Source organism: Dioscorea cayenensis, chromosome 11 (assembly GCF_009730915.1).
Source record: "Dioscorea cayenensis subsp. rotundata cultivar TDr96_F1 chromosome 11, TDr96_F1_v2_PseudoChromosome.rev07_lg8_w22 25.fasta, whole genome shotgun sequence".
Lineage (NCBI taxonomy): Eukaryota > Viridiplantae > Streptophyta > Magnoliopsida > Dioscoreales > Dioscoreaceae > Dioscorea > Dioscorea cayenensis.
In genome coordinates this window covers 6,082,655-6,106,666 of record NC_052481.1, presented here as the reverse complement: position 1 = coordinate 6,106,666, position 24,012 = coordinate 6,082,655, and the positions used below count along the sequence as shown (strand labels likewise).

Below are 24,012 nucleotides of genomic sequence, written 5' to 3'. Positions count from 1 at the left end.
AAAAATCTTACTGCAACTGTAGTAATACCCTAAATATATTTTTCCAGTAATTATCCAAAGGTTCAGGGTATTACATAATCTAACTTGTGAGTTTGTTCTAGACATTTCTCCCATGTAATAGTTCAAAATATCATAGTTTATTTCTTTTTTAATTTTTTTTACACTCCAAATTAACCTTAATTTAGATATATTTAATTAATTTGATGGATAATTCTCCCACAGATTAAAAAAACATGTGAAAACCTTCGATCAAAGCTAATTAAATCCCAATGAATCTCCAAAGTCCAGAGTCATTAATTTTCCTTTCAACTTTGAAACTTTTGATATTTATTACATCCTTGACAATATCCTCTTCACCTGCTGTTTATTTTAATTTTAATTTTTATTATTATTATTTTTTTTTTGAAAAGGTGGATAAACCACTTCTATTAAACCAGAGAGAGAAAAGAACAACAAACCCCTCCCCAACAGAGAAGGAGAAGAAAACAACAAACCACTAGTTGTGGTACAAACAACTCAAAAACAAAAGTACATCAAAAGAAACATAGATGAGGAAAGAAGGCCTCCTCGCAGCCAGCAAAAGAGAGGACTAGTCCATCTGCAAGATCGGCGCCTCCTCGGCCAAAGAACACTCTGAACCCACCTTAGAACGGGGTCCCAAGAACTCCAAACTTCGACGGACACTCCCCATGGCCTCTTCAAGCTTCCCTTTGGTACCCTCCGCACAGTTAGAGAACCAGGACAAAAGCAACCGATCAATTTTGATAGTAAGAGTATGCACGGGGACATCATTGGCATTAAAAATTAGATCATTTTGAGCAAGCCAAACAAACCACACAAGAGCTTTCACAAATAAATCTCCAAAGTCCCTGAAAAGGGTCGCACAATCATCCTCCACGCAACCCAAAGGTCACACATCGAGGAAGGTGGCTCTGGCAACTTAAATAAATTAACAAAATAATCCCAAATTCTTTTACGTGTTGTTTGTTTGGGTGTATTTCCAATTACATGTAATTGGAAATACGGCACTTTTAAAAAACTGATGTTTGTTTATATGTAGTTGCAAATCCAAATGTAATTGCAAATAACCCTAAACCCATTGTCAGCTGTGTTTTGAATTACGGTTAAATCCACCGTAATACCAAATCCAATGTAATTCAAAAGCTTTTCATGCTTTTGTCTGCTCACCCCCTTTTGAGAAACCAACCTTTCTTCATCATCGCTGGTCTTCCTCCTGTCGCCTCGCCGGAACCACTGTAGCCATAATTCGGAGGAGATCGGCTGCGTAGGACACCTCAGCCCGTTGTGTTTTTCTCCTGTTCGTTCCCGGAACCGCAGTAGTAACAACAGTAAAACTTTGGAGTAGATCTACCATCAACGACACCGTAGCCTGAGCTACTCTTCCCCTGTCGCATCTCCGAAACCCGTAGCAGCAACAGTAACAAAAATAAGGAGGAGATCGGCTGTTAAGAACCGCAGCAGCAACCATCGTGCTCTTCTCTTGTACTATCTGGTTTATTTTCTTAGATCTTGTTTGACTGACACCTATTTAACTACAAAATCTAAACCATTCCGGTGGATTTAGAATTACAGACAAACAAAATATTGATCTCAAAATCATTCTCATGTTAATCTTGTTTAACTGATGTTCTCTCTCTCTTTACTCTCTCTCTCTCTCTCAGAATCATTCGCAGTAGAAATTGTTCCTTCCGTTGGCTGATATTTTGGGATGTTATATTTGTTTGTGGTTAAATATTTTGTTTGTTTTAGTTATTTGTTTGTGTTAAATATTTTGTTTGCTTTAGTTATTTGTTTGTGGTTAAATATTTTGTTATAGTTATTTGTTTGTGTTAAAAATTTTGTTTGTTTTAGTTATTTGTTTGTGTTAAATATTTTGTTATGGTTGTGATTAACCCTCATAAGCAATTAGAAACAGACTACCCCTTATCATCTCACTAAATTCCAATAATAATAATTAAAATTCCATATTATTATAAACTATAATAATATCTTCACAAATTAATTTAATAATAAAATTATGATTTTCTTAATGTTACGATTTTTGATTTTATTTATATATTAAAAAAAATTAATATGTTAAACATGTGAGGGTAATCTCACCATGGTGATCATATACCTCAAATACATCAAACCAAACACAGTTTTTACAAATCCAGATTTACAAATTCTTCAAACCAAACACAAAATTCTAAAATCCTACCTTCCAAATACATCTAAACAAACACTAGATTTGTTACTTCATTACATTTTCAATTACAGGATTTACAATTACACTATAATATGAAATCCACTGTATTTTCAATTACATCTAACCAAACACACCCAGTGTAAGAGCAACTTAGGAAGAGGTGATCCACTGTTTCAATTCCTGAATGACAGAAGACACAAGTAGCAGTAGGCAGTCTGTTACACTTTTGAAGCGCCCATTGCCCATCAACATCGGATTTGCAGAAAATGGCAAACCATCTAGAAGAAAGGGCAACTCCCGCACAGTACTGTTAGAAAAAGGTTCGCACAACCATCTAGAAGAAATGTTGTTTATTCTCACCAATCCTCCACACTTTGTTTCAACCTCTCTTGTTACAAAAAAAATAAAAATAAAAAAATAAAAAATAAAAAGTTCTCATCCAATAAAAACAAAATAAAGTTCATACTGTCATTGTATTTCACCTGCTAAAAGAAAAGACGAAACAGAAAAACAGAAACTGAAAATTGGATCCTCCTTACTAATCAATCATCAGCAACATCATCAAAACTCTTTTCTCATTTCAGAAAACATGACAACAGTCGCAGAAAAAATACAGAGTCCTTTTGACTCCCCTTTAAATGATGCTGCAGTTAGCTATAGCTATCAAATGATTCTCATTTTATTCCTTGCCTCTTCTTTTCCATCTCTCAGTACAGTCAAAAGTTCTCACAAGAGCTACAAATAGTCAAGACATAAACTGCAAACCTCTCCTCTCTCTCTGTATAACTATATATATATAATTTCATTGCCATTAATCATGTTTCTCTCTCTTATATAATAAGAGAAGAGAAGAGAGGAAGAAGAAGAAGAAGAAGAAGAAGAAGAAGAAGAAGGTCTTACAACAAAGATAGAACCATGGCACCATTAGGATTGAGATCTCTTGTGGGTTATAATGGCTGGGATTACTGCATTCTTTGGAAGTTATCTCGTGACAAAAGGTATCTTTATCTTTATACATATACATGGAAAATGTATTGATGGATGAATAAAACAGTAAAAAAAATGGCAGGTATTTGGAGGGAATAGCTTGTTGTTGCAGTGGAGCTGAAGGGCAACTAGTGTTCCCTGTTGAGTGTTTTTCAGGAGTACAAATAGCAACACCATGCAGGGATGTTATAGTTCAACATCCAAGAATAAGAGCTTGTAATGCTCTTTCAGAGATCCCTTTTTCCATCCCTTTGGATCCCTTTTATGGGTAACAAGATCTCCATCTTTGATTTCACCTTTTTTTTTCTTCTCTCTTCTTCTAATATTTCCAACAGCTTGCATGGCCAGGTCTTTTTTTCAAACCAACCCAAATGGATGATATATTCAAATGTAAGTTCTTATCTATATATATATATATACACATATAGTAAGTAAGTAAGTAAGTAATAATATTTGCTGATGTTTTCACAGTGCTGTGGTTTTATTGTTGTTTTACAGAAAACAAGGGTTCTAGTGCCAGTGCAAGATGGACTAGTTGAGCTATTTGTTGCAAAACAAGTCAAGTGCTTCTCTCACTCACATGTTTGGGATGATCTTTCAAACAATAGAAAACAAAACTTTCGTGATCTTTCTTCTTCATTTCATTTTGGAGATTATGTATAAAACTTTCCTGAGTTTGTTGCAGGTGTGTGAAGATCCATACATCATAGGCTTTGTCATGTCTCAGTGCAACAACACATCTTCATATGATCATCATCATCTTCATCATCTTGGTCATCAAGACCAAACTCAAGCCATGGAAGACATTGATGTGGGTGGTGTTCATGACTACACAACAAAGAGTACTAATAACAATCCATGGCTGCCTCCTCAACCAATGTCCACTGATCCATCATGCTTTCCATGGGACAACATCTCAGCTGAGAACCAGTCAAGAATCTGCTCATCTCCACTAGACTTGTTCTCCGGATCAAAAACAAGCACTGATATCTTCTTTGAGGGATCGACATCTGCTATTGACTCAATTGTCGGTAATGCTAATAATAACATTCAAGACATGACAGCATATCATCATCAATCACATGTAATCCCTACCACTACTCCTTCGACACGACACCGGTCGGTGATTGCCGAGTCCTCAGTCGATAAAGACCTAGCCAAGCCTGACAATTCTAGACAAGCCGACTCAGGTGACGAAGAAGGCAGTGATCAAGCTGCTGACGATGATGATCAGAGAGGAATAGGCAGGTCAGGCAAACGCCATCATTCCAAGAACCTAGTTGCTGAGAGGAAGAGAAGAAAGAAACTCAATGATAGACTCTATGCTCTCCGTTCTCTTGTTCCCAAGATCACCAAGGTTTCATATTAATTTATACATATATATTATATAATTTTCATCTGTTTGATTAAATCTTAGTTATATATATATTGCTAACAAATTGAGAAACAGATGGATAGAGCTTCAATACTAGGAGATGCAATTGAGTATGTGATGGAGTTGCAGAAACAAGTGAAGGATTTACAAGATGAGTTAGAAGAGACAAACTTGGAAGATGAAGGAGCAAAGCAAAACAGTAGCAACATGGAGATGCCACAAAACCCTAATAATCCAATGGACGAAGATGACTCACCAAATAGCTCTAGGATGATGGCTACCAACACCAAGACTGTTAACAACCATGAACCTGTTGGACATGATGATCTGAATCATCAAATGGAGGTTAATTAACTACTTTATTTTATCAAATATCTCAATGTATATCCATTTATAAATATCTTTGTATACTTTTTATACATATAACATGTGATATGGTGGTTTATATAGCCTCAAGTGGAGGTGAAGCAGTTGGATGAGGATGAGTTCTATGTGAAGGTGTTGTGTGAGCAGAAGATTGGAGGGTTTACAAGGTTGATGGAGGCTGTGATTTCTCTTGGTCTTGAGGTCACTAATGTTAATGTTGCTACTTATCAAAGCTTAGTCTTGAATGTTTTCAGAGTCAAGGTATAAACATATATATACATATCTTTAGGGAGATAGATAAATGATGAAGTGATTGATGTTTTTGTTTTTCATGTGTTTTTTGTAGAAGAGAGAGAACAACAATGAAGCAGTGCAGGCTGAGGAGGTGAGAGATTCATTGTTGGAGTTGACAAGAAACCCTAACCCTAACTCTAACCTTAACTCAAATCCAACCTGTGGGTGGATGGAGGGTGGAGGAGAACAAAACCAATACAACCCTCACCACATGCTTAGCTATCATGGCATGAACTAGAGCTTGCTGTTCCTTCTTTGGTATTTCTATCTTGATAACTATTGGTGTTATGTTTCTGTGGTGTTTTCTTGTTTTCTTTATTAATCAATTAGAACTTCAACTTTTAATTAATAATATTAATATTATTATCTTTTAATGCAAAGATGAGGTTGAAGATGGACATGGTTTTGTCATTCTGGGACCAAGTATTTTGGACACTTGGACACAAAGTTCACATGAACAAAGGCCACAAAGTCTTCGTGAAACTAGTGGATTACAATCACTATGATTAAACTTTGTGTCTTATCCAACTTTATTAGTAATTATGTTTTGTTTTTTTTTTTCTTTACTTCTTATTTGCATATATAATTGCAATCAATAAATATATGAAAAATTGGTGATCATGTGTATATTCCATAAGAAACATATTTGCATGTATATAATTACAAACCATGAATAATAACATATATATGGTTGGCAATTAAAATGTTTTAAGACAGATAATTAGTGAAGGAGAGAGTTTTCCGTCATTGATAGGAAAGAAGATGTGGGTTTTTTTTTTCTGTTTTAAAATTCAATTAAAAGTTGGCTAATGTATATGTTTATGATTTTCTTAAGAGATATAAATTATCTTCTAATTAGGGTTTTATATACAAATTTTACTTTATTTAAAGAAAATTGATTCTATAAATTTTTTTTTTTTAAATTTTAAATAAGGACAAACTATGAACCCTCAAATATTGAATTGGAAGTGAGTCAAACCGTCAACCTTCTATTTTGGAGGAAAATAAACTAGCACTTTTTATTGGTAGGGCGATGTTTCTATACAATACAAATACAAGAAATTGCCACTGCATTGTTAAAAAATAAAAATAAAAATATTTTCATTGGTTTGCATATATGTTTATGGCTCACAATCATAATAATCAATATGACAACACTACATATAGACATATTTATTCCTGAGTCTTGAACTTTATTTTCTCCTCCATTGGCTTATATATACATGAACTACTTTAGCAATTTTATATAATAAAAGTTAGTTGATTTCTCATTAGAGTTGTATATAAGAATATAAAATATTTGTTAGATATATAAAGAAATATAATAAAACTATTAATTATTTGAGTCAAGTAAAAAATTGCTTATTCCCACCCTTTATTAAATAAAGAAGGTAAATCTTGATATATCTTTATAAAAATTATATTTATTTATATATGTTTAGAAACACATCAAAAATGATTCCTTATATTCAAAATTTTCAATACGTACGTTTAATTCATAATAATTTCATTACAATAAAAAAAAAACTATACTCACCTTCTAAATGCAAATGGTCGAGTTGTCCAAAAACTAAATATGATTTTTTTAAAAAAAATTAAAATAAATCAATATATTTATTTCAAATAAATTATTTAATTCCATTAACTTCAGTTTTTAATACCTAGATTTCTTGCACTGAACCAATTTGAGTAAAAACAAAAAAAACAAAACCCCGCCCCCCGAAATGAACCGAGATTTTGGTGAACATCAACCGAACCGGATCAATTGGTGGAGTCCGACTCAAATCTCAAACCGAAGAATATTCTAGACCGGAAAACTTTACCTTTAGAGCCCATGGGCCGGACACCCCGGCCCACCGAATCCAATTTAAATGAATCCGACGGCCATTATCAAATCCGAAAGCGACCGTTATCAAGCTTAAAATACTCCGCGAGACACCCGAACTAAGTCGGTATCCAAGTCCTTTCTCTATATAAATCAAAACCAGACCCCCCAAAAAATAAAAAAAATAAAAACATCAAACAAACAAATCAAAGAAGAGCCCATGGAAATCCCCGCAAGAAGAGATCAAACCCTTGTCGCTCCCTCGCCGGCGTTCTCCGACACCGAGATGGCCACTGCGGCAGCCCTTCTCGTCCAGCTCAGCAGCGGCGATGTCTCCGGCGCTGAGGAATCGGCCGGTTCGTCCTCCTCCTTTTCCTCCATCGCAACTCGGCCTCCGCCGAGGGATAACGAGGACGACGACGACGATGGCCCTCGCCGGAGGAGACCGAGGTATCGCCCTATCTCCGTTGTATACGCCGTCACTTCTCCGTTGAGTGCCAAGAGACGTAGGATCCGTGGAACTTAGAAATGGTTATGGTTTTCATTTTGTGATTAAAAAAATGTAAATATTTGATGAGAAAGTTTGAGATGTAATATTAGTTTGGAATTTTTTTTTCTTTTTAATTTATATATATATAAATATATTTTGTGAATTGGATGAGGATTGAATTATGGTGTGCTTCTTCTTCAACTTCTTCATCTTCATCCATTGGGTGTGTGCAGTGTTCCAAAAACAATGTGGACCTTTTCTTAGGTTTTTTCTTTAATGATGTAATTAATGTTTATAATTTGCTAATAAATTTGTTTTTAATGAGATTGATTAAAATTGTTAATGAGCTTGTTTTGCATTTTATATGAATTTGTTTTTTGGGGCGTATAATCTCTTTTTGGTTTGGATTATGTTTTTAATATTAATATGCTAATAAATTTTTATATGATAAAATTATGTTTCTTTCGTGGATTTGATTTGATTTTATTTATTTGACTTAAATAATGAGTAGTTTATGAGATTATTTGTATAATTTATATCTAAAATTAGCGTTGCATGATTTTGGTGTAAAAAGGTATTTAATTTGGATTTGAATGTACTTAATTATTTGATTTGGTTTGGTTATCAACATAAAATGCATTTTATATAGAAATAATGTGTTTTTAGTAGAGTTTATGTTCAAGAATTGTGTTTTTTAGGTAGTGTAATATAGTTGCTTTTAATTTAGATTTAATGTCATAATGTTGCATGATTTGGATTTAAATGCTCCAGGTGGTTGTTGTTGTGAGATAATAGCTTTTAATTTTGATTTAGTGAAATTAATTTACATGATTCCAACTTTTGACATAGCTTTTAATTTTGATTTAGTGAAATTAATTTACATGATTCCAACTTTTGACATTTTAACATCTGGATTTTTTTTTTTATTTTGCCACTTGTGCAACATTGTGACTTTTAAGCTCTCAATATACTTTTTTTTTATAGATAATAATAATTATATAAAATATGATGATTAAAATGCTAATTTGGTATACATAAATAAAAAGAACTCATGCATAGAGTATGAAATGAAGAGATAATCATCCTGTGGCCTGTCATTGTATGGTCAAAGTCAACAAGGTCAAGGTCCTGACTAAAAAAATTTAACAGCAAGGGTTAAATAGGCATGGATTCAATTATGATTTCAAATGTATTTCATGATTGAAGTTTAAAAGACAAGATAAAGAAAAATGGTCATATTTTCTAACCAAGATATAATTTCATTCACACGAGGTTCACAAACTCATAAATAATATGGTATTCAACTCTCTTTTATATGTTTAATGTGTACAACGTTTTAAATACTGCAAAGAATTTGGAAATAAAGATGGACATTATCTTGAAAAAATAATCAAGAAAACAGCGAAGAAATAATAATTCTTTATTGAAGAATAATTTTATTAGACCTTGAAATATGTTTTCTATTAAATCATTTAATAGTTCTCACTGATCAAAACTGATGGAGAAGACAGAGGACAGCAAGAGTGTTCATGAAATGTTGCCAGACCTGAAGGACTTGACAATGCTGCTAACTCTTTCGGCAAATGACTTGGAGGTTATCTTCTTTCCAGGTATATGAAATGGATTGGAGACGGCATCGACGTAAGCCGAATGGAGATCCTTGAAAAACTGTGCATAAGAATGAAACAAATTGCAAAAGAGAACTTAAAGAAAAATGTCTAGTTGCATAATACGAAAACACCCTGATATTAACTGGAATGAATGATTTCATGCAGAATACGAAAACACCCTGATATTAACAATGTTTGCTCACAGAAATAACACATCGCCGTAATGCTGTTGTACAGTTATATGCCATCAAACTCAAATTGACATTGGACACATTATTTTATTTATTATATAGCCGATGTTGGCAATAAAATCTGTGAGTAACAATTTATTATATATATTAACTGTGCTTATTTACACTAGGATTCTAATAAATAAGTTTCTGCCTTTCATGCAGCAAATCTCTGATGCAATATATGGATCTAGTGAAATTTGCTCACAGAGGAAGAGTTCACATCAGTTGATTTGAGCTTTTGGACGCCAGGAAAGTAAAATAAGAAAGCATTTGAATCTTATCATTCGTTGTGGAAGAGTATAATCAAACATTCCCATTGAGGTCCACGGAAATATGAACTTAAAACATGAACAGAAAAATTAATTGTGCAAACAGGGTATGAATACAAAACAACCGTAACTTACACTCCTGAGGTCTCCGTCTTTAAGATCCGTGTCGGTTGTGACCATAATGAACTTCACATTGGTATTGGTCAGATATCCATATCTGTGTGAGATAGTCTACCATTAGAACATGACAAAAATGTAATGTACAAAAATAATGAAAACAGAATGTGAAACAACTCACACTTTGCAATCATCCATTGGATATAGAACACCAAGGAAAGTGTCATTCAAAGTTGGCCCACTTTTCTTTGGATTATTCACTGGAAAGAGGAAAAATATGAAAAAAGATAATTGTCCTTATTTAGCACTGACGTCAAAGGAAACTTCCATTTCATGAAAGTAGCATTTCTTTTTTAGCACATGTAATCTTATACATTAATTTCATAATCTCTGTATACATGATCTTTATTTGCATATTAATTTTCAGAAAAGTCAATGCATAAAAAAAGGAGATATCAAACACAATAACATGGCAATTTGATTAAATATACAGTTTCAATGTTCATAAAAAGTAATACCTCGGATAAGGAAGAAGCTGACAAATAACAAGGCATAATGATGATAAACCTAAAGTAGGCTACGGCCATACATTGGCATGCCACACGTTTCAATTGTTTTTAGTGTCATGAATTTCATTCTACAGATCACAAAATTGATATTATGAAGCAGGTCTAAGTTACCAACAAAAATTTATAATTCAATCCTAAAGCCCAAACAGAAAAAGGGGGGAAAAAACCTTCCGACATAGCTTACAACATCCATGAAGACGCAAAGATAAGTTTAACGCAAGCCTATAAAACATTACATAAAAAGGTTCCTTTAAGTGTAGGTTAATGATGCTCTTCTTCATTAATTCATTACAAACATATTGAGTTTGAGTATGTTTTATTATTCATTCTTTATAAAAAACTTTAATCAGATACAACGGTGGCTAAAGGTTTGTATCAGTATATTAAATTTTTAACCAGAACTAATATTAGTGTGTAAAAGAGAACAATTCCACTGGCATAGAATGTGAGAGAGGGTCAGGTGCAGTCCTTAATCCTAATATACAAATAGATTGTGCTTTGTCCTGAGTCAAGGTTACCCACTCTGATGGGCTAGAAAATTCTGCACTCAAACGTACTATATCCTCAATTTTGAGTTGTTTTCCCCCTCTTTATGTTAAGTTTACCTCATTTCAACACACAAATGCAAATGATAACATAAGTTCACCAAAGAAATGCCACGTCCAAATGACTTCATGTAGTAATGGAGACATGTATCTGTTCCAGTGTACATAATTTGAACATGGATCCAAAACCAATCTATAAACATCAATAATGAAAACCAAATATGTTGACAAGACATTTAGATTCAATAATGAATGTATATAAAAAAAAAAAAAAATTACATCTAGTCCATAGGATGGTGAATGGGCAACTGTGCATTATTCGTCTATAAACTCCAAAAATTAACAACATGAGCATTATGAATTAAAAAACACAACCATTTTGCCTAGCTCAAAGGATGGCGAATGGAATGCACACAACCCTAGGATTATTCACCCATAACACCAAAAATCAACACCAATTAAGTCTAACAATGATTGTCTGAGTGGGATCTTTAGGGTTAGCCACTCAAATATATAGAATCACTAAGCAATTCTATTTTAAGATTTTTAGGCGGTTATGAGGTTCATGGGTTTTTATAAGGGCAAACCTCTAATTTTAATTACTCCAGACAATATCATGAGAATTTCTAATTGAATGAGACAAAACATTGAAATGAAATAATTTATCTATTGATTTTTCCATGAAATACATATGACTTATTCATAAATACACGTGCTTGATTATTTTCTTTAAGTTAAGAAAAATTTATTAAAAAACAAAAAGAAGGCTATCATCTCGGGTGTCTTTTGACTCTTCTTTGACTTTTCTTATGAAGAGAATCATGGCACTTTGACTTTTTTCAACATTCTCACCAAGATTGCGATGGGAATATTTTATTGATTTATTGACTTGTTGACTTTCTCAAAGTCTTTTTCCAATTTCTTCGTCAAAGAGCGTGATTGAATGTGTTTCCTTCGATTTGTTTAAGCCTGATTTTCAATCTTCGAAGCTTGTATCTTGATATATTCTTGAAAAAAAAAATTTCTTCTTCATTTCATATTATAAATCTAAACTCTTCAATATTTTCAAGTCTTGATTTATCATAATGATTCAGTCGGCGGTGTGTTACCTCAAAAGTGGGAATTTCACAAGGTAGAGTAAGGTTGGAGAGTGGCACCTTGAAAGGTAAATTCCAAAGGCCAATTTTAAGACAAAACATGGCAACTTGAAGGGTGAACTCTATGCCATGATTGCAAAATAGTGTTTTAGCAATATAATCACCTAAAAAGAAATTTTTCATTGAAAACTTGGTTGGAGCGTGGCACCATAAAAAGTGAACTCCATGGACTGATTTTAAGATGGAGCATTACACCTTGAAAGGTGAACTCCGTGGGATGATTTTAAAATGGGGTGCATTGACAGTATGATTACCTTAAAGGAATTCTTGATTAGACATTTAGGTTTGAGTGTAGCACCTCACGGGTTGCTTTTAAGAAAAGGTGTTTCAGCAATATGATTTCCTTAAGGGGAATTTATTGAATAGACATAAGGATTTGAGTGTAGCACTTTGAAAGATGAACACCACAAGCCAACTTTAAGACAAACCTGGCATTATGAAGTGAACTTCATGGGCCAATCTCAAGTAGGGTGTTTTGATGATATGATTGCCTCATGAGAATTCGTTGATTAGACATTTGGGTTAGTGAGCATTTTGAAAGATAAACTCCACAGGCCAACTTTTAGATGGAGAGTTTTACGAGTGTGATTCCATCAAAGGATAAATTCAAATGTCTAGGCACTTAGTTGGAGCGTGGAATCTTAGAAAAGTGAACTCCATAGGCCAATCTTAAGATGGGAATGCTTCGCTATTTAATCACCTTAAAGGAGAACCCTAACTAAACACTTAGAGAGAGCATGGCATCTCAAAAGGTGAAACTCACAGGCCAACCATCTTGTACATTAGCTCTTTTTTTTTTATTTTATTAATTTTGACTTAGTTTTTCATATAACCACTTATTCTAAAATAAATTGCATAAATAAGAAAAAAAAAAAACCCCCTCATTAGGGTTTGTATACAATGACAAGTAGCATGTTGCATGCGAAGCAGCCTTAACGACGATTACATGGACAATGACATATTATTGTTGGGAAAAAGCGCCAATCTCCATCAAGGATAGATTCAATTCATAAATTTTCTAGGAAATCATCAAATCTTGAAACACAATCTCCAAAGTTCATATTCAAGAAATACATGTTTTAAATATTCATTTAAAATTTCAACAAGATTGGAGAAGATCTCATTACTTGATCCTATGCTTTAATAAGGCTGGTTATAACAGAAAAAGGCATCAAACTCCACCTTCATGACAACTGAAGTTTTTTAATTTTTTGGCGAGTATGCCAAGCTTGAAATACGGTACCAATCTTCAAACAGGGAGTTATTCTCTCCTTTTTCACCTAATTTAACTCCAATAATCAACACCGATAGGCACTCTACTTTTAATAGATTCAAATCTAACTAAGAATTCCATCAAATCACAAACAATCTATTTAGTCCATGCATGATGAATGGAATGTGCACAAGCCTACTTCCCGGACATGGTCACAACAAAACACATCTAATCCTTGGATGGAGAGAATGTAATGCATGCTATGCTAACTACTATTATTCATCTAAGCTCCAAGTACCACCGCCACCAATGAGAATAATTCCATATAATGCATGCAAATCCAACAATGAATGTCCAGCCATAAACATCAAAAATGGTCCATGGATGGAAAATGGAATATGCGTGCAAAGCTGACATTGTTCATCCATAAACTTCAAGAACCAACACCAATGAGCATACTTTCAGACATTGCATTCAAATCCGACAATCTATGTCTACAATCTAGTTCATGGGATAGAGAATGGATGTATGTTTCATCCATAAACTCCAAGAATCAAGAATAATGAGCACTTTAACATGAATTCAAAACCAACTATAGACATCTTCAAATCACAAACACTCCATGCGTTGCTCATCAAGTTCGAATAAAAAGAGTTTGTACCCAACCCTAGCATTTTTGTATATGAGCTCCATGAACCACCATTAATGAGCATACTTTCACAAATTGCATCCAAATCTAACAATAATGTCTACAATCCGCTCCATGAAATAGAGAATCAAATACATGCTCATCCATAAAACCCAAGAATCTATCACCAAGGAGCCATCTATCAAACAGTGCATTCAAATCCAACTACAAAAACATCTGCAACTTGAATCAAAGGAATGCGTGCAAAACACTAGCATTATTCACCCACAAATTGCAAGAATCAACACCAACGAACATCCCATAAAAAATGCATTGAAATCCAGCTATGAACATCTCCAAATCACTAACACTCCATGCACAGCTGATCAAAATTGAATCAAAGAAAATGTGTGCGAAAACCTAGCATTATGCATCCACAAAATGAGCACTTTATCAATCAACGCATTAAAATCCAACTAAGAACATCTTCAAATCATAAACACCCCACGCACAGCTCACCAAAATTGAATCAAAGGAAATGTGCACACAAGCCTAGCATTATTGATCCAAAAATTTCAACAATCAACACCACTGAGAGCACTCCATCCATCAAAACAATGCATTAAAGTCCAAATATAAAGATCTTCAATTCACAAACACTTCACAAACTGCCCATTAAATGAAAAGAGAAGAGAGATAGCAAGGAAGACCTCGCTCGTCGATGACATCGAGGGAGCAATGGACGATGTGGTGGAGCTTGAGGGCGTCATCGGAGTCGGTGAAGCTCTGAAGGAAGACGGGGTTGTTCTGCTCCGCCGGATCACCGGAGACATCTGGCCGTCAGATTAGGATCAAATACAAAAGCAAAAAATGGACGTACCTGATGACCTACGACGGCCACACACACGATCATCTTCTTCAGTTGCCTTCTCTTCTCCTTCCCCTTCCACTGCTTTCAGATTCGGACCCTTCCTTTGCTTCTGCCTTGGGATCTGTGCACTAAAAATTTAATTAATATTGTTGGTTTTTTTTTCTTACAATAATATTATTAAAGGATAATTATTTATTATTCTTTGTAATTTTTCAAATTTCTACTGCAGTCCTTCTAACCTTTAAATTTTCCCTGCAGTCCCTTTTTTTTCGATTTACTTATTTCTTAATCCTTACATCAGTTTATTTTATTTAAAAAAAATTTAATTTTGCCCCGCTTAAAAAATGTATGCATCAATGTTTTATATATGAAGTATTTAAGAAATTATATATATATATATTGGATTTTTGAAAAATGTCCCAGTATAGTATCTAAACAGTCTAATTATTTGATATTTTTAGAAAAGTCCTCATAAATGCAATATTGCATAAATATTGAAAAACATAATTTAACTTCAATTACCTGATTTTTTTTGTGCTTTAACCCATGAGATTTTGAAAATTACACAGCACAATAAAACGCGATATGGTTATAAGTTATTATAAAAAGTTATGTAGAAGCCCTTGGGATTATTAAAATTATTTTTTTCTTCACAAATTTCTGTAAATATTGATTATAATGGAAGAATTTAGGGTTTGGTTGTTTAAATAATTTGCGATTAATATTGCTTCTAACAAATTCAATTTTATTTCTAAAGATTATGAAGATATATATATATTAGATCGGAGGATACAAACATAAACATAAACATTTTTTAATAATAAAAACAATAGTAATTAATGATTTAAAAAAAATAATTTTCAAAACAAGCATGTGTCAGCGTCACCCTTGGGTTTTGGATTTTACATATAAGTTTGCCAGGTTTAGAATGGGGCACGACTGATTAACTAGGTCAGCCAAGTTTGGTTCAACGAAACCGGACCCAGAATCGATCTGTGTTATAGAGAAAACCCGTAGGGTCAAATTGACTCTGCAGAACCATCAGGTCCGATTCACTCAAAAAATGAACCGAACCCGGCTACTCTCACTATAGAACCCACCAGGGTCCGGGAACTCTGAATAGTTGTTTGAATAGTGATTTACATTTCCGTACAATCAGTGCGAATATTGGCATCCTCGGCGGGCCAGGCCCATTTTCTGCCTGACCGGATTGACTTTTCAGAACCGCCAGGTCCAATTCACTCATAGAATAAACCGAACCCAACCCAGTTCACTACAGAATCCACCGGGTTCGGACTGGGGCCGTTTGACCTGCTAGGCTTATACATTTTTATTGTTATTATGTTAAATAATAGTTTATTATTACATTAAAGTATTTTTTTTTTACAAGCTAAACTTTTTAAAAATTGGTATCATGGATGGAGTTCGAACCAAGAAAAACACCCCCCATAGGGAATTATCACCTTTACCAATTGCCCTACAAAATTTTCTTGTCTTAATATAAAACATAAATAAATATAAAGAAGTTACAATATATATATATATATATATATATATATATATATATATATATATATATATATATATATATAAATTTAATCCCAAACAATAAAAAATTTAAAATAATTTATAAATAACTTATAAAATTTTGAGACATGTCAAAATAATTTTAAAATGGATAAGAAAAAGTTATATTTTAATTTGTTTATCCATCAAATTAAATATTAGCATACTTTTTAAGTGAAAAAAATAATTAAGTATCAAGTAGTTCTCTTATTTTAAATTGAATTTATCATCAACTTATTTATTCATCACAATCAGGCTTGGCTCTCAAATTTTCCTTTGATCTCGAACTATAGGGCTATTATTATTATGCTCATCATGTTGTCATTGAAAAAAATTACTAACTTAAAATTTTCATATATTTTTATAACTAATCAAAATAACATGGTGTTAACCATTATTCAAAGATATTCCTTTTTTACAAATTGGTATACATAATTTAAAAAACTATTTTTAAATTTTATTTTTTATTTTATAAATTAAAACAAAATAATCTTATATATATATATATATATATATATATATATATATATATGCCGTGGCGAGGAACAAAATTTAGGAGTGTTGAATTCAAATTTAAAAATTTTAGGAATATTATATAACTTAATTAATTCAAATTGAGACAATAATAATCAACAATTCAAAAATAAAATATACATCCGTCTACAAATTTTGGTTTCATTAGGTGTAAAAAAACTTATCATATTTACATAATTAGCAAATAATTTAACTAAATGTTAAACATTAAATTGACAAATAATACAATTTAAAAAATGACTTTGCACAAATTCACAATATAAATTCATTTATGCAACAATTATTTAAAAAATAATCTATAAATAATCAATTTATTATAGTAAATAATCACAACAAATATCTAACCATTTTCACAACAATTTTCATAACAAATAGTCAACTAAATATTTAACGTATATCAAATAATTATTTAATAAATATCAAATATTTTTAAACAATAAAAATTACAAAAAAAAATTAAACAAATTAATTCAGATATAAAAATAAATTTTAAAAAATACATAATAAGTCTATATAATGAAAGATAAAATATAAACTCGAAAGTTGGAAGAGATTGAGCAAAGAAAAAAAACTCACGAATACAATGATTGTTTTTAGAGATTTTGAAATAGCAATAGTATTTTTTTATAGTTTTATTTTTTATATTTATTTTTAATATTTTTTACATTAATATCCTAAAAAATTGATAATAATATATTAATAAGTTCAATTAAAAATATATCTAAATATAAAATTTAAAAAAAAAAATTTGAAGATCCACGTTTTTGGTTAGCCATATTATTTATTATGGTCACCCAACATCAATTTTATTTAATATAATAATCTTATTATTTTTATTTTATTTATTTTAAATATTATAGGTATAATTTTGAAAAAAATAAATAAATAATATCATTTTCCATACAAATGATAATTATTAATATTGTAATAATATATATATATATATATATATATATATATATATATATATATATATATGGGCAAGGGGTGTTTGAGCACACCATTGCCCTCCTCTAAATCCGCCACTGTATATATGTGTGTATGTGCGTGTGTCAAAAATAAGAGTGCCCTTATTTAAAAGAATTTAAGAGCATGCTTGTGTAGGGACTTAGTGCTTCTGAGGCAAACGACAATTAACAAAATAATTATTCTTTTAAAAAAAATATTTATAAAAATTTATTGTTTGGAACTTTGATATTTTACAAATATATATATATATATATATATATATATATATATATATATATATATATATATATATTTAATTTTATTATATGGTCTCTTAATTTTTTATAAATTAAATATATATAGTTAAAAAAATTAAAAAAAAATATTTGTGAAAGTGTAATCCCCACTTGAATCATTTTTGAATCCTATGAAATAAAATTCCTATGGAAAAATTTACTATGCATCTAAACAGGGCCTTAGTTGTGTGCCAAAAAAATAATTTGATACACATCCCACATCTATCTATATATAGTCTTTTTATAATAACATGTTGGTAATAAATTGTAGCTGAAGTGGTTAGGTTTTTGCTCTCCAACTTTTGATCTCATGAGCAACATAATAATAAAATTAAAAAAAATTCAACTCGGCGGTTTGCCAGGGTTAACTCGCCGGTTGACGAACCTAGTTGACTTGCAGGTCAACCCGCCAGGTCATGGGTTCAAAAATCTCTGATGCTGGCCGGCTATTGGTTAACGACCCGGCCTGTTGCCCAGCTGGTTTTCTGGAGGCTGGTTATGGGGTGGGCCGAGCCAAATGTCGGCTTGTGACCACCTCTAGTAAAGTTAGTAAAATTATATATAAAATCGCACTTATAAATATTAATTTAGTTTTTTTCCAAATTATAAATAGAATAGAAGAATAATTTATTAAGCTTTTGCACATAAGTACTAGATTTTTTTTGGCTAGTATTTTTTTAATATTAATTAATGTTTTATTTATTCGGTGAAAAAAGCGTGGCGTAGAGTGTTATTAGTTCCTTTTTTTTAGTAATGCTATATAGAACGAAGAGATCACACGAAACCAGCCACACAAATGATGTGGCTGGTGATGTGTCAATTTTTTTTTAATTAAAAAAAATAAAAGGACAAAACTAGCACGTGAGTCTCTCTTCTCTCTCTCTCTCTCTCTCTCTCTCTCTCTCGTTTGTGTGTGTGCTCCCGGCCGTCGCTTCCCTTCCCAGCTCCCGGCCACCGTTTCCCACCCTCTCCCCCGGCAGCGGGTTCCTCCTCCGCTCTCGGCCCCGTTCAGGCCTCGGTTTCCCTTCCCTGCTTCCTGCCTTCGCTATATCAAAGTGTGATTTATTTCACGTTTTGTAATAATTTGTTTGATTTGTTTGAGTTATTTAGGATTTTTGTTTGTTTTACGGTGTTGATTCCCTTGTTTCTCTTCAAAGCCGATCTGTGCCCTAGTTTCTCTTCAAAGCCAAACGAGAGAGGGGCGGCGGCCGGAAGCGGGGGGAGGGAAGCGAAGGCCTGTGCCCTAATTTCTCCCCTAATTTCTCCTTTTATTTTTTTTAATTAAAAAAAATTGATAAGTCACCAGCCACATCATTCGTGTGGTTGATTTCATGTGATCCCTTCGTTCTATATAGCATTACTTTTTTTTAAAAAAATCAACTTGGTTATTATCTTTAACATGTATAATATCTTATTAGTATGTTTGCTTTATAGAGTAATAATTTAGTCTTTTCTAATTCTATTAAATTGATCAATGCTATCATTTTTATGTCCATCAATGTCGTCACGTTATCTATTTTTGTATCTACTAAACTTTATTAAACTAAAAAATTTATTGTCCATTTTATATAGGGTTAATAACTAGAGTTAATTTTTTCTTTTTGGATATTTTCCTTTGTTTATTGGCATATTATACTTGAATTATAAGTGCATAATTGGAAAAAAAAACTGAATTTTCAATACCTTTTCAAACATGGGAAAAATGAGTGTGGGTTTTTTTTTATTCAGAAATATTAAACATAAAAAACTTATTTTTTTAAAAAATAATTTTATCCCTTTTGTAGCCTAAATTTGATTTTACTTAGAATATAAAAAAAAACGAGAAAGTCCGATGTTAAACAAAAGAAGAATAGATATATGGCAATTTCTTTCAAGAAAATTAAACAATTACAAGAAGTTCTTCTATGGGAAAAAAACTAAGCATATCAACAGGGGCGGAACCAAAACTCGATGGTAGAAGGGGCTTTAAAGGCAAAACATAATAAATAAATAAATAATTCAATAAAATAATTATTTTAAATGAAAAATAATGTGATAATATAATAAAAATTTGAATACACATATTAAAAAAATATAAGGTAGAATTTAAATTTTTGTTATTACCTATAACAAATATTTGAGATTTTCAATAATTCAACTAACAAAAATACATCTCAAGTTTGTATTCTTTAGAAATATACTTGTATATATGTTATAATCTATTTGCTAAGTCTCATAATCAATTTAATTTTTTTTTTAAATTACTAAAATTTTTATATAAGATTTTTTAAATTTATATAATTTTTATTAAAATTTTGAAATCCTAGTAATTTTTAAATTAAAAAGATATATGCACCAAGGAAGATTTGAACTTGAGTGGGTTAGGGCCACATGCTTTGTGACTAGACCCACTAATCACTCAAGCACAACTATATTACACACTTCTATGTGTCTAAATAGTCTATTTTACATTAATTTAAGTATAGAAAAACTAAAACCATAAAATTTTATATTGCCTTAAAAGTAGTGTCTCCAGCGTCGAGGGAGGCTTCAGCCCCTGCTAGCCCCCTGGTTCCGCCCTTGCATACCAATTTTGAATAATTGATCATATATGTTTTTTTTTTCTTCGTTACTTTCTATTTTGGGATTTTAAACTAATGAAAGAGCTTTATGAATAGACCATACAGGTATATGCTCTATTTGGATTTTTTTTTTTCCCTTCCAACCCTATAATTCTTTTCAAAATTTAAAGTTTGAATGATAGAGATCAATGAGTTTTACTGTAATTAAGTATACTTCTTGGATTATTGAATCAGTCTACCACAATATTTAATTTTTCTTTCCATATCACAGGATTAACCAGATATAATAAAAAAAATTAAATAAATTTTGGTTTATGTTGAAAAATTGGATGAGTATTTTAGATGCAAATTCTGTTTCCATGATTTTTTCAAGGGTGCTCTAAGGATCAACTTTCATTTAGCTAGAAAATTACGGCACCTATTAGTTATAAGCTCCAATACCACTTATTGTGAATATATGGGGAAAAAACTGGGGAGACAATTAAAAAATTTTATTAATCACACAATAGAAGAGACAACCAAGCAGTAGAATAAATTTCTCACTCTATGTGTGATAGTGAATATACCACCATGTGGGGAAAAATGTGGGGAGATAATTAAATTTTTTTATTAATCACACAGTAGAGAAGACAATCAATCATTAGAATAAATTTCTCGCTCTATATGGGTTAGTGAATACAACACCGTACCCCACACTAAATACACTAAACACTGTCATACTTTACTACCCCAAATTGCCACTACATTACTACTCTACCACTCTCTACTATACTTTTTTTTTGAGGTACTCTCTACTATACTTAACAACACACTGAATACTAAATCGACCATATTTATTTATAGACTTACAATCATATTCAAATTACCTAATAAGATAAGCATTTGACTTTAACTAAAATTTGAATCTAACTTAGATAAGATAACCACTACTTTAACTAATTTATCCACACGTAAGAGTTGATGATATATACTTAAACTATAATCTTAGTTTCACTCAAATTAATTTAGAGATTTTTAGAAGAAAATTTAGGTGTGTAAGTCGATGCTTCTAAGTTCATCGTTCGTCCTCAGCATCGACTTATGTTTTTAAATCATCAATCTCCTAAGCATTCTAAGTTGCATATGCATTTCTTCAAATTTATTTCTAGTAAGCCCCTTTGAAAAGATGTCAATGATTTGCTCTTTTATCGGTGTCAACTTCTTGCGAGTCTCGTTTTTTTTTTTCTTCTTCTTCCTTTTGTTATTTTTTATGTTCCCAACATAAAATCTTTGGACTTTGCCTTGTATTTACTCCTAATAAATTGACATCTTTTCAAAGGGGCTTACTAGAAAAGAACCTCCAACTACCATGTTTGGCTTTGCCTAAGGGTCATTATTTTAGATCCCCCAAGGCTTTCCTCTATTTGTTTCTTTTGACTACTTCTTAGTACGTTACATGTTCTTCAACTGAGATTTCCACAATTAGTACATCATTTTGATGCTTCAAATTTGGACACCTAGGTCTAAAGAACCTCCATAAGTGTGAAGGCATTTCTTCTGGCAGTTGGAAAGGTTTCTCTTAGGCTTCTTCTTGAACTCTTATCTTTCATGGGTTCTTGATCATTAATGATTTTGAGCTTTCATCGTTTTTATTTATAGGTGCTAATACCTTTATATCATGTTCGATCTCTACCTTGAGATCCTTTTTATCTAGTTAGACTGAGTCTTTGGTTGGCCATGATGAGTGTACAATGCACATATATTTTATATCAATTTGTACACTCAATTGGCATGTATTAGAACCCTAATATGGAATTCGATACTAAATATTGTGTGTTTTGCATTAATAGGCTTAGGGTAGTGCTTAAAGACGAGGGAGAGCAAAAGGAAGCATTCTAGGCCCAAAACGATGAGTTTGAAGCTCTCACGACATCATTGTATTAAGAAAAAGACAAGCTGGGTGGCTTACGGGCAGCTTACGGTTGTCCTTACGGCCGTAAGTCTATTCCAAAAAACTTTGCGTTCATGCTTATGCCCGTAAAGAGAATTCAGAGCCAAGTTAGAGGACCTTACGGACAAGGTTTACGCCCATAAAGATGCCCATAAAGACCATCCCGAGGAGCTTACAACCACAACATATACCTATAAGGGTAGTCACAAGAAGCAGAATAGTAAGGCTTACGGTCTAGCATTTAAGGCCGTAAGTGAGACCATAATGAAATAAGAGGACCTTACGGATGGGGCTTACGACCGTAAATCATCCTGTAAGGCTCGCAACAATCTTTCCTAGCTCCCTTATGGCCTAGTCCTTACCCCGTAAGCAGCCGGGTATAAATAGAACTTATGAGGATTTCTATGGCAATCTTGACTCTATCTTTCTATTCATTTGGGGGCGATTCTTGGAGGCAAGGTTGAGGAAGAAAAGGGCCGAATCTCCAGCACCTTAGGCAAGATTTGGAGAGTGATTTAGCCAGGCATTCAAGAGGATTGAAGGTCATAGCCGTCAAGCTCAACTTAATGGCGTGTGTGAAAGCTACCTCGACGACTCTCCATCCTAGGGTTTAAAAAGGGGGTTTTCATGGATCTTATATTTATCCCTATTCTTTGTATTTTGGATGCTTTCCCTCCACGAATGGAGGGCTATTTGTAGATGTTTGGACGTAGTTGAACTCTAAGGTTTATTTTTATGACTTTGGTTGTTGGATCTTTGATGCTTTAATTGATTTCATAGTTGCAATCATATCTATTTGAATCTAATTATGTGTTTGAATGCTTGGCTGCTAACTAGGCGAAAGCCCTGGCTATTATGTTTGATGTGCTACATGACGAGTAGAAATATCCACCTATCATAGGCATGCAGTAATTAGAGGGAATTGTGAGTAAGCCTGGATATAGGGTACTTTGGAGACTCCGTCTCCCTCAATTCTCCCTGAGTGAGTTGTTGGCAACCTTCGTGCTCTTTGCAATCACGTGGAGTGGATTTCAAGAGAAATCACATTTTCACTCTGTATTCAGATTAGGGATAATCTCTCTGTAGGGGGGAGATTATCTACTTAAAAGATTGACATTAGCTCACAGTGAGGTTTCATGTAGTGTTAATGCTATTGTGCGGATACCCATATCAGCTCTGCACCTTTTCAGTTACTATTCACATGAGAAATTGTGGTTTAGTATAATTCTGAAAATCTTTGGGTTCAAATAAGATTGCATGTTTAGACGACCATTGTCCTGCACTCAACAACCCTAGATAGATACTGCGCCCTGACATTGCTTTCTTTCTTGAATTCCCTCCTACTATTTCCCAAATTTTCTTGTTTTTTTCTTTTCTTGTTCACACACAAGAACTTTACTATTCAAGCTATTTTTCGAA

At 32.5% G+C, this 24,012-nt stretch overlaps 3 protein-coding genes across 3 annotated transcripts; 2 read left to right on the top strand and 1 right to left on the bottom strand.

Moving 5' to 3' along the window:
- Positions 1-3,063: 3,063 nt before the first annotated feature.
- Positions 3,064-5,576, top strand: LOC120271957 (transcription factor ABORTED MICROSPORES-like). Its single transcript, XM_039278646.1, has 8 exons — positions 3,064-3,207; positions 3,279-3,464; positions 3,532-3,586; positions 3,695-3,754; positions 3,882-4,553; positions 4,647-4,916; positions 5,022-5,198; positions 5,284-5,576. Exons 1-8 carry the CDS (start codon positions 3,125-3,127, stop codon positions 5,467-5,469), a joined length of 1,689 nt encoding a protein of 562 aa, XP_039134580.1. The 5' UTR covers positions 3,064-3,124; the 3' UTR covers positions 5,470-5,576.
- Positions 5,577-7,256: 1,680 nt separating this feature from the next.
- On the top strand, positions 7,257-7,806 carry LOC120272591. The gene has a single exon (XM_039279458.1). The coding sequence runs from the start codon at positions 7,277-7,279 to the stop codon at positions 7,580-7,582; it is 306 nt and encodes a 101-aa protein (XP_039135392.1). The 5' UTR covers positions 7,257-7,276; the 3' UTR covers positions 7,583-7,806.
- A 1,058-nt stretch (positions 7,807-8,864) lies between these two features.
- Positions 8,865-14,874, bottom strand: LOC120271438 (trafficking protein particle complex subunit 2-like protein). Its single transcript, XM_039278117.1, has 5 exons — positions 14,768-14,874; positions 14,598-14,694; positions 9,957-10,035; positions 9,794-9,875; positions 8,865-9,214 (listed from the first exon to the last, which is right to left on the bottom strand). The coding sequence occupies exons 1-5, from the start codon at positions 14,798-14,800 to the stop codon at positions 9,074-9,076; spliced, it is 432 nt and encodes a 143-aa protein (XP_039134051.1). The 5' UTR covers positions 14,801-14,874; the 3' UTR covers positions 8,865-9,073.
- Positions 14,875-24,012: the final 9,138 nt, after the last annotated feature.

Bases quoted from the DNA above. Each gene is read 5' to 3' on its own strand.
- LOC120271957 (XM_039278646.1), top strand. From the start codon at position 3,125: ATGGCACCATTAGGATTGAGATCTCTTGTGGGTTATAATGGCTGGGAT. The intron at 3,208-3,278 runs GTATCTTTATCT...AAAAAATGGCAG, and splicing joins AAGTTATCTCGTGACAAAAG to GTATTTGGAGGGAATAGCTT. The intron at 3,755-3,881 runs GTCAAGTGCTTC...AGTTTGTTGCAG, and splicing joins AGCTATTTGTTGCAAAACAA to GTGTGTGAAGATCCATACAT.
- LOC120272591 (XM_039279458.1), top strand. From the start codon at position 7,277: ATGGAAATCCCCGCAAGAAGAGATCAAACCCTTGTCGCTCCCTCGCCG.
- LOC120271438 (XM_039278117.1), bottom strand. From the start codon at position 14,800: ATGATCGTGTGTGTGGCCGTCGTAGGTCATCAG. The intron at 10,036-14,597 runs GTCTTCCTTGCT...TCCTCTTTCCAG, and splicing joins CGATGTCATCGACGAGCGAG to TGAATAATCCAAAGAAAAGT. The intron at 9,215-9,793 runs GTAAGTTACGGT...TCTTATGCACAG, and splicing joins AAGACGGAGACCTCAGGAGT to TTTTTCAAGGATCTCCATTC.